The 13,617-nt window shown below is 42.4% G+C and overlaps 1 protein-coding gene across 6 annotated transcripts in view; it reads right to left on the reverse strand.

Moving 5' to 3' along the window:
• The window catches only part of adgrb2 (adhesion G protein-coupled receptor B2), a 207,110-nt gene that overhangs the window by 60,874 nt on the left and 132,619 nt on the right, over positions 1–13,617 (reverse strand). For all 6 annotated transcript variants that reach the window (XM_066717237.1, XM_066717238.1, XM_066717235.1 and 3 more), the window contains 3 exons: positions 13,055–13,130; positions 5,890–5,992; positions 639–682 (listed from right to left, as the gene is read on the reverse strand). In XM_066717237.1, the coding sequence (XP_066573334.1) occupies positions 639–682; positions 5,890–5,992; positions 13,055–13,130 (223 nt within the window). The remainder of the gene's footprint in view (positions 1–638; positions 683–5,889; positions 5,993–13,054; positions 13,131–13,617) is intronic.

Below are 13,617 nucleotides of genomic sequence, written 5' to 3' on the forward strand. Positions count from 1 at the left end.
ATATCATATAGTGAACGGTTAGAGCAATGTGCCGGAGATCCAGTGTGTTTCTCTTGCCCTATGATGTAAGCATACCGATAGTCAAAAGGTATGTTTGGTTTTCGGCTCAAAATCCAGAGGCCACTGAAAAACATTCATATAACCACTGCACAGGAGCCAGCTGGCATTACACTGACTACCGGAACTTGTTTGTACGATCCTACATTTGCTAGGACACACACCCACGCACGCAAAATAAAATAAATAAATAAATAAATACCAAAATACACCAATTACTTACAAGAGAAATGGAAAGAACAGGACATCCAGCGTGTCTTATTAGGTGTCAAGGATTTGTAAGAATTTTACTGACCACTCTCCGTGCAGGCACAATTGAGTGACTATTGCCAGGATTAAGAAGATCAAACAGACTTCTGGCAGAGAGAGCAAAGAAGGCTCTTTTTTTTGGGGGGGGGGGGATTAGGAAAGCTGGAAGGGATTCAATTACAGTGGCAGCTGGTATTGGGGACACTGACTCTCGGGGTGATGCAGAGCAGAGTAGAGCAGCAGCACAGTGCAGAACAAACCCACTGAGCTCCAGTAAAACACACACTACCCACTGTGACAAGACAGACAACTCGACACGGGGTGCGACTTACGGGCCGGAGTATTCCCAGGCGACACAGTGAGGGTCCGAGGTGCCCTGTGGGGGAAGGAAGAGAGAAACGGTCATAGCCAGCAAAAAACTCACGTGGAAATTTCTGTCCAAAATCCCACTGCCACACCAACCAAGAAGAGTCTTTGACACCTGGGTGCAGTACCATGGACAACAGCTGTGCTGAATTCAGACACATTGCAATACAGCATACCTGGGTGTATAATCTACCTCAGGAAGGTCAAAAATGCAGCAAATAATCTTTGCATTGATTTTTTGTTTGCTTTTTTCCCTTCTACCTGCTCTCCATACAGTAGTATTAATGGTTAAGTGGTACATACCCGCTATTGGGGGGCAGGAATCAATTGGCACAAAATGGGTGTGAAATCACTGTTGAAATCTATAATATACACTCTCAATATAATTCAATTTAATAATAATACTTTCAAAACTATTACTACTATTCTATATATTGAAATTAGGAATGAGTGGAGGAAGAAAAAAGAGAGCTTTGCTTTGCTTTCTTTCTCATTACAGCCAGTAAAGATCAAGATAAAGTTTATCATTGTTTTATGGTTTGACACCTAAAGTAAGGCATCAGTCAGGCTGCTGGAGGGGAGGAGTGGCACCCTTGCCCACTGGAAGGACAGTGTAGTGGGAAGCAGGCTGCTGTATAGTCCCATCGTCTCACACAATGCGTCTGTGCCTTTTCACCTCATTAGTCCTCTGGCAGAGGTCCGCTCACAGTGCCACGGCATTGACAATGAAAATACAGCTGCTAAATGCCCATCCGTAACGTCAGAGCGCTTCAGGGAAGGACTAGGCGCTGCTGGCACAGGAGAAAGATCTCCCGAAAAGACCCAGCGCTGCTGCTGGCAGAGGGACACTCTCCGGGCTGCTATTGTTCACTGGGCCATCTGAGCCATTGTAAAGGGATCACAATCCATAAGACTAATTTGATATTTATGTGTTTCCAATCTGTAGGGATCTGCACAAGAGGCTATCTGAAAGGTTCCCGCTAATGAGTTTTCACAAACAGAGTGAATGGCTATAACATTCATAAAGTAAATTGCCCTTAAATGTTTTGCGTGGCTCTTAATAAGAATCTGTGCACAAATCATCACTCTGTTGTGAAGGGGAGCTCAGAGCAGTTAACACAGACTGCAAGCTATAATTAGGTTTCCCCTCGCTCCTACACTGCCGTACATGAATATGAGACGCCCCCTGGTGGGAATGGCAGAAAACACTGCTCACAAACTGAGGAGAACAGCAGCAATACAGTAGACTATCAGCGCAGGATGGTGGGAATTCGACCGTTCTATTCTACCCCTGGCTCTCCTTACATTCTTGCTATTTTCATAAACAGTGTACTTTGTATACACTGTGGACAAAATATACAATTCTCAAAATTGCATTTTAAAGGAAATCAAATTCAAAGTGTGATGGATTCATGTTTTTGGGGAAAATTTTGCTTTTTATTTCCTTATAATAACTGCTTGTAATTACGATTCTAACCCCAGGGAAAGCTCTAAATTATCACACTCTCCTGTATCAAAATATAATAACTTAAATGGCAAGAGATGATTTTAGTTAAATCTCTGCTGTGCTATACCTTGGGAAAAAAAAAAAAAAAAATAGAAAATATCCCTCAGGAAACAAGTCTGTAATCAATAGAGTGTATCAATTGAAGCAGTGGGTGGAGAGAGGGAGAGAGGGAAGGAGGGAGAGAGGGAGAAGCAACAGTGATCAGTATGCCTCGTAGTCAATTTCAAGGTTTTTTTCATTGGCGCTCCCAGATCCAACTGAAGAGGGAATTGATGAAGACAGAGGAAAACAGGAAACTTTTCTACAGTGCCAGTGTGCCGCTGGCACGGAGGACAAGGGACTTTTCCCTCGTCTCTCGTTTAGAGCCCTCCGAGCCACTCTGCCACGTGATCCACCACACAACAGTTTGGAAGCCCAAATGTGAGAACATTATAATTGGTTATCTTTGGGTGTTTGCTGGGCTTTTTGCTATGTGCTGAGACCGATTTTGGATTTGTTGGGCAAGTACAGAGATGGACTGGGACTAAAACAATGGCCCTGGACTTTGACCAAGACCCACCCACCCCTACTGTCCCACTGATGCTCAATTGCCCCCACCACACCTGCGCACACAAGTTCACACACCAGCCCCCAATACCACCACGTGCTACATCACCGCTATTGTCCCAAAAATCCCAGTTTCACGACCGGTGTAAAATGGCACAGCTAATTAATACATCAAAAATACAATGTGTCCAATCAGTGTCAGTTCAACATAATAATTAAATGTCTCAAAATTCATGATTAGCGACAATATTGAATCAGCTCATTCATGGAAATTAAGTTACTGTCAAACTAATTCCGCAACAATTCTCCTTGTCAAATTACAATTACAGGACCTTCCGAAATGGTAAACAATATGTTAGCAGCATTATTTTATATCGGGGAAATAATCAAACTTTTCATAGACACTTTTCATCCCTCCTGGTAATTTCTGTAGTTTAGAACATAAGAAAGCTAAAAACAAGAGGAGGCCATTCGACCCATCGTGCTCGTTTGGTGTCCATTAATAATTAAGTGATCCAAGGATCCTATCCAGTCTATTTTCAAATGTTTTTAAATAACTTTAAAACAAGACCAGGAGAAGAGCAATGAGCTTCGAAGACACTGTGTGAGTGCCGGACGTTATGTTGCCTTTATCCTGTGTTGTACAGCAACACACTTTTTTGTTCAAACTCACATATGTCAAATCCCCAATCACAACAAAAACAAAACAGCTCTTTCTAACATCTCTGATTCTGCCTGGCCCTGGCTTGCCTTTTGGTTGAAAAAGTGCACGTACCAGTACTAGATATTAAGTGATTATTATGCACACACATTTTTTTAATTTTTTTTTTTTTTTCTCAAAACATTTGATTGCTCAAACAGAAGACTTCTAAGTACTCAGACCCTGGCATTTCAATATTTGGTGGAAGAACCTATGACAGCAATTAGAGATGTAAGTCTTTTGGGTAAGTCTTTACCAACTTTGCATACCGTCTTGGTGCAATTTTATGCCCATTCTTCTTGGCAGAATGTGCTTAAGCTCTCTCAAGTTGCTTGGGGATTGCTTATGGACAGCAGTCTTTCCACAGATTCTCAATAGGATTCAAGTCAGGACTTTGACAAGGCCACTCAAGGACATTCACTTTCTGATTCTTAAGCCACTCCAGTGTAGCTTTGGCCTTGTGCTTTGCATCATTATCCATTTCACCCTTGCAGAATGAAACAGGTTTTCCTCTAGTATTTGTCTGTAATTTATTCCTTAAATTTCTCCTTTAATCCTAACAAGCTTTCCAGTCCCTGCTGAGGAGAAGCATCTAGAGAAGCATTTAGTTATTCTTTGGGATTTCAATTCAAAGTGGTTGCTGTTTGTTGTGTTTGTGGTTTTCATTAGTCAAGTGTTTAGAGATGGAACTGTGTATAGTTTAGGTTCAATTAAGAGCTAGGGGTTTGTTTACGTTTCAGTCTGTAAATATAATAAATATATACATTTCCCCCACCACTCTCGATTTGAATGTTGATGACCATCGCCCCTCTACAACTACGTGCACCCCCGCCCCCCATCAACAACCCATGGACTGGAAATTCCGTGAAACAATTCTGAAACCAAACCTACACCTGTGTATATATATATTTCTGCTTTGTATGTGCATTTCTAGCAGCTCAGGCTTGCTTGGCCTGGGGGCTTGTGTCCAGCAGGCAGAACAAAATCCTTGCCTGCAATCTGCACAGAGCACTCGCTCTCCTCAAGCCCCACACTCCACATCTGTTGCAAAGGCTCCCACTCAACATTTGGGCTGATACGTGCCCCTAACGGTCAGCACTTGCATCTGGCAGGACTTGATCCTGCTCCCATCCTCCTAGCCCTTTAACCCCTGTTCCTGAAAAGCCAGCATTAGAGCTCATCAGACTTCTCAATCCCTTTCATCGATCAGGCAAGTATATAGTGTATGACTCTGTGTGGAGTTCGTTACAGCTGATTAGTGACCCCCCGCCACTCTATAGGCATTCTGTCTGGCACACTTGGCTTGGACAAAAAAACTGTCAACAGGTTGGATACAGGTGTGACTTTCAGTCATCCTTGATCTGCAGGCTACGAGGTCAGGATTGTTTCTAGGGGAAGTCAGAGTGCCAGTCTCTCTCTACGTCTAGGCCCCGCAGAGACAGCTGTTCTGTTGTTAAATTTATAACAAGAACTGTATGTCAATGGTGCTTTCATGGACTTGGCAGCCATCGGACGATGTGTTTATCACATTGCACACAGATAAACAATAATTTTCTTTTGGGAAATGCCTTTTTGCACCTGCAGTGATATTACAAAATAAAAATAAAATAAATAAATAAACAAAAAACAAATAAACAAACAGTGCTGGCAGCAGATGTGCAATTGGTTTTCAAATAAGTTACATTGTTATTCAGTTGGTGAGTATGCTGCTGAAATTATAATAATTTGGAGGAAAAAAACAAAAACAAAGTAAACCAAACAAAAACTGCAATACACAAAGGCTTGCTCACTGCACAAACCATGCATAACACCAATATTGCACAGTACAGCACCTAATATCAGCTCATACGTACAACCTCAGTGATATATGCTGATGTGACCGCAATCCGATTTTAAAATGACTGAGAAGATCTTGAATATTTAATGCACAATGCAGTTTTCCCTTCAGGAAAGTTAGCTTGGACTTGTTGGTGTCATTTGTCTGTTTGTGTCCTATGTAAGGCATCAGTGCTGGGCGTGGCTGTGGAGCCAGCCTCCTTCCCTCAGACACAAGCTGCTTATCCTCATGCTGTCCATCACATTTACAATGCATCCAAATCCCTCAGTCCAATCCACTTCCCAGCCTTTCCATCACACCACCCAGCAGCTTTCAGAGCTGCATGTATCAGATTGCCTTTCCAGAGCGCACACAAATGTAGTCTACCTTGCAGTTTGTCACGGTCAAACTTTTTTCTCCTTCTAACTTTAATTTCTTTATATATTTATTATTTACTGACTTACTGTTCTACACCACGGACCTGCATCTGAACATTGATACTCTATACTCATTACTTCATAGAATTGTACTGCACATTAACGTGAGCTAAGACTGGCAGGTGTATTCATAGGTTTTGTTTTGCTTTCTTTCTCTGCACCTCCCATCCTGTGCCCCCTTAGCCCCTGCCGTGCCCCTGGGTCCACTCACATTCAGAACGGGCGAGAGCTCCACCACTACAGTCGGCTCCATGGGTTTCGGCAGTGGCCGCACCGTCACGGTCAAGATCTTGGAGCTGATGACCAGGGGGCTTCTGGGGAGGGAAAGAAAGACAGACATAAGACATCCTGATGCAGGGTGCTTGGTTCCATTGCTGTGGACAGGCACTGATGCAAAGCGCAGTGCAGTGGGTGCTGGGACCACCAGATGAGTCTGTGTTCCTGCAGAGAAATCGGCGAGCGGTGAGCTACTGGCCACTGAAGAGAATGACAGGGCCTCGTCTGCTTTACTCACTTCCTTATGTGCTTTATATTTACAGCATTTTTAAAAAATAAATTGCAACATAGAAAGATAAATACTTAAATGTTATTTTAAAGCCTTCATATCTATGTCTGCAAATGTACTCAAAGTAAAGAAACCAGCATAGGGTACCCCAGCAGTGCAATGACACATACACCCTCTTCAGAGCTGGAGCTTTGTCAGCTTTGTCATGCAGTGGCTCACACCTCCATTAATAAAACACAGGAGTGACTCGCAGGTCGAGCTGACTGTCTCACTGGGTCCAGTACTGTTTTCTTCTTTTCTGCTTTAGGTGACTTCGGGAGACTCAAACATCAGTGCCAGCAGTGAAGCCATGCCACACGTTTTTTGTTTGTTTGTCTTTTCTTGCACAACTTATAGTGCCTCCCCCAAGCTTAAGTACTCTGCATTTCCAGCATGTGTAAGTCACGAGCTGACAAAACCCAGATTACTGAATGCACTTGTCATGATTGGAACTTCTGCCTTTGTGGGTCTGGGAGCTACTCAGGCGATCTGATTAGCAGACAGCAGGGGCACATCCATCACTCCCTGCTGTGACTTCAGTCAGGCCCCTACCAAGTGCATGATATCAGCACTTCACTCCAGTCCCGGTTTGGTCTTTTAAATAGACCACAGTGGACACATATCCTTATGCATTTTGTATACATAGTCAACTAAAGCAGAACATGTAGGAGTGAGATGCACAACATGTTTGCTTGCATGTGTATTCATTTAGTGCAACAACCATATCTTATCCACCCTGTCCATTCGTATATATTTACTCCCCATGCATTGCCACACAAAGTGTCTGAACCAGCTTGCAAACTGAACAAAACAACTTCACTTCCTCTAGTATCCTTGTCTCGTCTCCATTCATTCATACCCTCTCCTGCCGCCCCCTCACGTGTTTTGCTCTTGTCCTTAGGTTTTAATCACAGCAGACACAAATTAAACAGTCAATTCCAGAGCGTGTGCAGATTCAGATATGTAGTAGACCACTGTGGGATGACTGTGAAGAAATTAAAATATAACTCATATCTCTTTAGGCACAACTGCAGCTGAGGAATTGTAAGATGAAAGGCTCAATCCACAGAGCCATTCTTTCCTAGACAGTTTCATGGGGCCCACTGTGTTTATTTTATTTCATTTGGGGGGTTTAAAGGAGTAAAAAAAACATTAAAGTATAAGGTGTAACAAGGTTTACACTCTCATGCATTGACTTAGCATCTTAAGCAGACCTGACAAATGTGCATGCTTAAAATGAGCATCTGAAAAGGCTGATGTGCCATAAAAAAATATACAATAACCTCATTTATTTCAATTTCAAGTCAGTGATTTCCCAGAGACAAGATGATTAGAAAGCCTTCTCTATGTAGGCTGGCAAAACAGTGTGTAATGAGGGTCACAATGAGGTCATACAGCACAGTCAGACATCAGGTAACGCTACTGCTTAAAGCGCTTGAGTTTAGTTTTTTTAATTAAAAAAGCAAAACAAAGTAACAGTTCAAATAATAATAACTACAACAAGGAAAACAAGAGAAAAAGGAAACAATATATATATATATATATATATATATATATATATATATATATATATATATATGTAGAGGCAGTAATGAAGCACACACAAAACCACTGACCTGAAAGAAAAAAAAAAGTTGTAACAAATGGAATGGATTTAAAACCACAGCAACAATAATAAAAATAATAATTATAAATAAAAAACGAACTTACCATTTGCATGCATGATTTGTCTGGCCTCTTGCATCATTTTTTTATCAGAGGCAAGCGCAGGAAAAGCACAGTCTCAGATAGCTTTCTCTTAATATGTATTTATTGCGTTATTATAAAATATACAGCATGCAGCCCCTCTGAATGTCTAAACTCTAGAATTGATCTTCAAAAGATTAAACAGATTTTGTGTGGAGGACACTTTTGATCTTTTTTGGCAGGTAGAGCCTATATTTTTCCACATAAAGAGCTTAAGAAAGAAGAAAAAAAAACAAGAGGGAGAGAAGGATATTCAATGCTCAGAATAGAAGGCAAACAGGGCAGTTCAAATCAGCTATTTACAGCGCTACAGAGTAGATAATTGAGTTATTTTCAGGTTGTTCAATTGAATATTTAACTATTCAGAGGGAAGAGACTATTCATAGGATTGTGCAGCAAGGGCACAAACTATAAATAACAGACAGATGTAAGACAATTAGTCCAGCAGTACCATAATCTCTTTAAAGGGCTCTTAAAGTCAGGGAATTAAGTATTTACAGTTAGCGAAGTACAGTAACTATTCATAGGGGACCATTCTAAGGTCACCAGATACTTAAGGACAAGGTTTTGCAATCCCAGATGAGCTGTTTACAGGGCTCTTTGGGAACAATTGGATTAAATGATTGATAATCAGGGATTTACGTCCTGCATACAAAAACAATAGTCAACAATGTGGTGCACATTGCATTTTAACTGTATCTCAGCAGCAGTGCCATTGCAGGACCCAACGTGTGAAATGCACCCCTTTACAAACTGCTGAAATCGAGTTTGCTCCCTAGGTAGCTAACTATCTGGGACACAGTCTAGTGAAAGGTAATGTGATATTTCCAATAGAAGCGTTCAGACTATAAAATCTGGCTTGTCTAAATCCCCCCACACCATCATTAGAAACATACACCTGTTTCCTTCTCACCCACCATTCAGACATGGCCGCAGGGCAGTGTGTGGCATGCTGGCACTATCGATGACTGCTGCGAAAGGCTAAAGAGGTGCCCTGCTGCTCCTCAGTGCTACGTGTTGATAAGCGGGCGGAGTAGCCTGAATGTGCTATGGTTTTCTTTTATGTTTCAATCTGTTCAGAGAGTAACACAGGCAGGAAATAAAAACAGGGTAAGATTGCAGCAACTCTGGAATTCTCCGATCTGCCTGGGCAAAACACACAGGCCGCACCTGCGCACTGCCACCGAGTCACACACGGCCTGCAAATCTAATTTAAATCAAATGTCAGATTAGGTAAGTGTTATTGCAATCAACCCTGACTCTTCCATCTAAATGCTGCAGCTGTGGTCAAACTGGGAAAGGAAAGAAAAAAACGAATGCGATCGTAGCAGAATATCAAAGAGCTACACAGAGCAGTCTCTCTCTGCATGAGGTGTTTGACGTGACTTTGACAGCAACTGGTCACTGCGTTCAGCAAGGCAGGGAAACAGACATTAAGAGCAAAAACAAAGAAAGAAAGAAACCAGCACGAAACACAGAAGCCGAGTCACGCATCGCTTTCCCGTGTTGGATGATGCAGAAACCCGTCATGCAAAAAAAAAGGTGATATTAATACTGAGGGAAAACAAATAAATCTGTATGAGTCATCTCAGTATAATTTCTCGAATAACCAGTGTGCGCAATCATCTGCCTGTCTGAATCTACTGCAAAGACACAGACAGAGAGTACTGCACATTAAGTGTTTTTGTCTTTCTTGAGGAGGCCCCACACTGTCTGGGACATGGGGCCACCCCTGAGGCAATCCCCTTCAATAAAACAATGAAACCAAAACTCATGGACTGGACATGCTTTAGGATTTCTTTCTTGGCTTGACATTGTTGCCAAAATATGGAGGAGAGAAACAGAAAATGGCACTATCTTTGTGGGGAGGGGACAGGAGAGTATATGGAAGTCCTCCCAAGTGGCTCAGTCACTGAATGCCTCAGTGCCGGGGGTGGGATGAAGGCTACACCCAGGATCCTGGCAGTGTGAATGCAGGCTATGTCATCTGCCATCTGTTGTTGGACCTCCCAAGAAAACTGCTGAAACTGGATGTGCCAACCTGGACCTTGAGGAGGGTCATGGTGCCAAACTGGCAGAGAGGCACACTGATACTCTGCAGGGGGACCGTAACAGCATGCCACACCCGGGCTCATGCGGCATAGAATATTGGAACACAATTAATCCAATTCAAAACTCTCCAGGAGTCACACACTGCTGTGATTTTGTTGTTGTTGTTGTTTAGTTGGAAGCAAAAACTATACCCCCAACACACACACACACACACACACACAGGCAGCCTCAGTTCTCTCCTCAATGAAGCAGAGGGGACACTGAGGATTCGAGCAAAGCCAATCAAGCTGGGGTAATGCGTCTGGAAATGCAGGGCGTCAAGCCGTGTGCTCAGTGCAACAGGAGCGGTAATTCAGTCTCTCGTTTTTTTCGTCTTTCAAGTTAATTAGTGAATGGTGAAGATTGCCTGCGGAGTAGTTTCAATGGACCGACACACTTGATCAATTTAAAAAAAAACAGAAGCAGTCAGAGCTGGAACTCAGGAGGGTTTGTTCTTTTGTACACACCGTGGGGGATTCCCTCTCATGTACTATATGCATTGATTTAAAAGATATATACTCATCTACCTAGGACTGCCTTGAGGACGGTGGGGCTCCAGGACTGTGCAGCAGCGTACTTATTTGCTGCTTCTCAAAGTCAACTTTCTTTGGTTCATTTCCAGTTGGCAGTGTGAAGAAATGAGGGAAGCACATGTAACAGACTTGTGGGTCTGGGTCTGTGTGTGTGTGTGTGTTAGTCATTCGGCTATTGAAGAAGACAAGAAATTAGTTTATGTGAGAAAAAACTATTATGGATAATTCTTAAAGAAATTAAACAATTCAATAATAGCAGGAGCCAGCAGCTGTATGTGGAAATAAACAAAACGTAATCTTTCAATGAAATTAAGCCGATTTCTGTCTTATATCCCCATATTGCAGTGTTGTACGTAGAGCCATGTTTCTTATTAAGTGTGAGAAATGAAATCTTTAGAGCGACATAACTATATTTCAGTACTTCTGTCAGTCCTAAGTGTCCCATTTCCCAGCTGAATGATTAGAAGTATTACCTATTTCTCAAGTATTTAAATCACTTCCAAATGCTGAAGATTAAGAGTCACAGGTTCCATCTGACTGTCGCACATGTGTCCATGGAAAGTCTTTACTGGCCACACAGCAGGGCTCCACCTGATGTTCAGCCGGCCAAACTGAGCTTCTCAGGGATAAAAGCAGTGCAGCAACGGGTGACTTTAAATTTGAATACAGCAACGACATCCTGATTTGGTTATTGAGCAGCTGCTTGAGGTCTTCATTTATATAATCTCAGGAAACTCAGTTACCTCTGTAGGTATTACTGTTAAGGTTAGGTACACATGGCATTCTCCCTTTCTCATATGCACACTACCGTTCAAAAGTTTGGGGTCACTTAGAAATGTCCTTGTTTTCCATGAAAACATACATGAAATGAGTCTGAATAAGAAATATAGACATTGACGAGGTTAGAAATAATGGTTTTTAATTTAAATAATAATTGTGTCCTTCAAACTTTGCTTTCGTCAAAGAATCCTCCATTTGCAGCAATTACAGCCTTGCAGACCTTTGCCATTCTAGCTGTCAATTTGTTGAGGTAATCTGAAGAGATTTCACCCCATGCTTCCTGAAGCACCTCCCACAAGTTGGATTGGCTTGATGGACACTTCTTACATACCATACGGTCAAGCTGCTCCCACAACAGCTCAATAGGGTTGAGATCCGGTGACTGTGCTGGCCACTCCATTATAGACAGAATACCAGCTGACTGCTTCTTCCCTAATAGTCTGAGCTGTACTTTGGGTCATTGTCCTGTTGTAAGAGGAAACTGGCTCCAATCAAGTGCCGTCCACAGGGTACGGCATAGTGTTGCAAAATGGAGTGATAGCCTTCCTTCTTCAAGATCCCTTTTACCCTGTACAAATCTCCCACTTTACCACCACCAAAGCACAACAGACCATCACATTGCCTCCACCATGCTTGACAGATGGTGTCAAGCACTCCTCCAGCATTTTTTCATTTGGTCTGCATCTCACAAATGTTCATCTTTGTGATCCCAACACCTCAAACTTAGATTCATCTGTCCATAACACTTTTTTGCAATCTTCCTCTGTCCAGTGTCTGTGTTCTTTTGCCCATCTTCATCTTTTCTTTTTATTGGCCATGCTGAGATATGGCTTTTTCTTTGCAACTCTGTCTAGAAGGCCAGCATCTTCACTTTTGACGTTGAGACTGGTGTTTTGCGGGTACTATTTAATGAAGCTGCCAGGACCTGTGAGGCGTCTGTTTCTCAAATTAGACACTCTAATGTATTTGTCCTGTTGCTCAGTTGTGCACCGGGTCCTCCCACTCCTCTTTCTATGCTGGTTAGAGCCAGTTTGCGCTGTTCTGTGAAGGGAGTAGTACACAGTGGTGTACGAGATCTTCAGTTTCTTGGCAATTTCTTGCATGGAATAGCCTTCATTTCTCAGGACAAGAATAGACTGACGAGTTTCAGAAGAAAGTTCTTTGTTTCTGGCCATGTTGAGCCTGTAATCGAACCCACAATTGCTGATGCTCCAGATACTCAACTAGTCTAAAGAAAGCCAGTTTTATTGCTTCTTTAATCAGCACAACACTTTTCAGCTGTGCAACATAATTGCAAAAGGGTTTTCTAATGATCAATTAGCCTTTTTAAATGATAAACTTGGATTAACAAACTCAACGTGCTATTGGAACACAGGACTGATGGTGGCTGATAATGGGCCTCTGTACGCCTATGTAGATATTCCATTACAAATCAGCCGTTTCCAGCTACAGTAGTCATTTACAACATTAACAATGTCTACACTGTATTTCTGATCAATTTGATGTTATTTTAATGGACAAAAAAAAAAATGCTTTTTTTTCGAAGACGAGGACATTTCTAAGTGACCACAAACTTTTGAACGGTAGTGTTTATAAACATACATTTATGCACAGACCCCCACAGCTTACATGCATGCAATGTGCAAAGTTAAGAAGACATCAGCTCAGGAGATTAGTCTTACTTTGGTGCTGGCAGAATGAACCCCAGGGTGCGGTACAGAATAGCTCCTATCACAAAGTATGAGGCTTCGTCTGATTCTGAAAGAAAGAGAGAGGGAACAGAAGATGATTAGCTCCATTTACAAGAACAACCTGCCTCCTCTTTGAAGACCCAGGGAGGCAGAGGTGTCAGGGGTTGCATGCACTTTATCAACCGAAGCCTCAGGCCCTCAACTTGCTCAGTATCTTCCTAAAGCACATTTGAAATTCTCATTCAAATGTTTGCATATAGTGGTAATACAAAAAATGAACAGATTCTGTATGGTAGATTTGCTTTGCATAATCCAGCACATAACAGGGTTTTTTGGGACACGGTCCCAACAATGCATAATAAGGCAGGAACTACGACAAGCTCCAGTGTGACTTCAGAGGCCATCTTGGGTCAACTGTCAAGGTTGCTCCGATTCCCAGCAGCTCAGGGAGCTTTTCCATTACGCGTGGAAGGGCATTAGACATGGACCCGTGAGCCGTCCTCATACACAAGGCACAGAGATGGCCGTGACCACAGACGACCCTTCGAGAAACT

Source organism: Amia ocellicauda, chromosome 11 (genome assembly GCF_036373705.1).
Source record: "Amia ocellicauda isolate fAmiCal2 chromosome 11, fAmiCal2.hap1, whole genome shotgun sequence".
Taxonomy (NCBI): domain Eukaryota; kingdom Metazoa; phylum Chordata; class Actinopteri; order Amiiformes; family Amiidae; genus Amia; species Amia ocellicauda.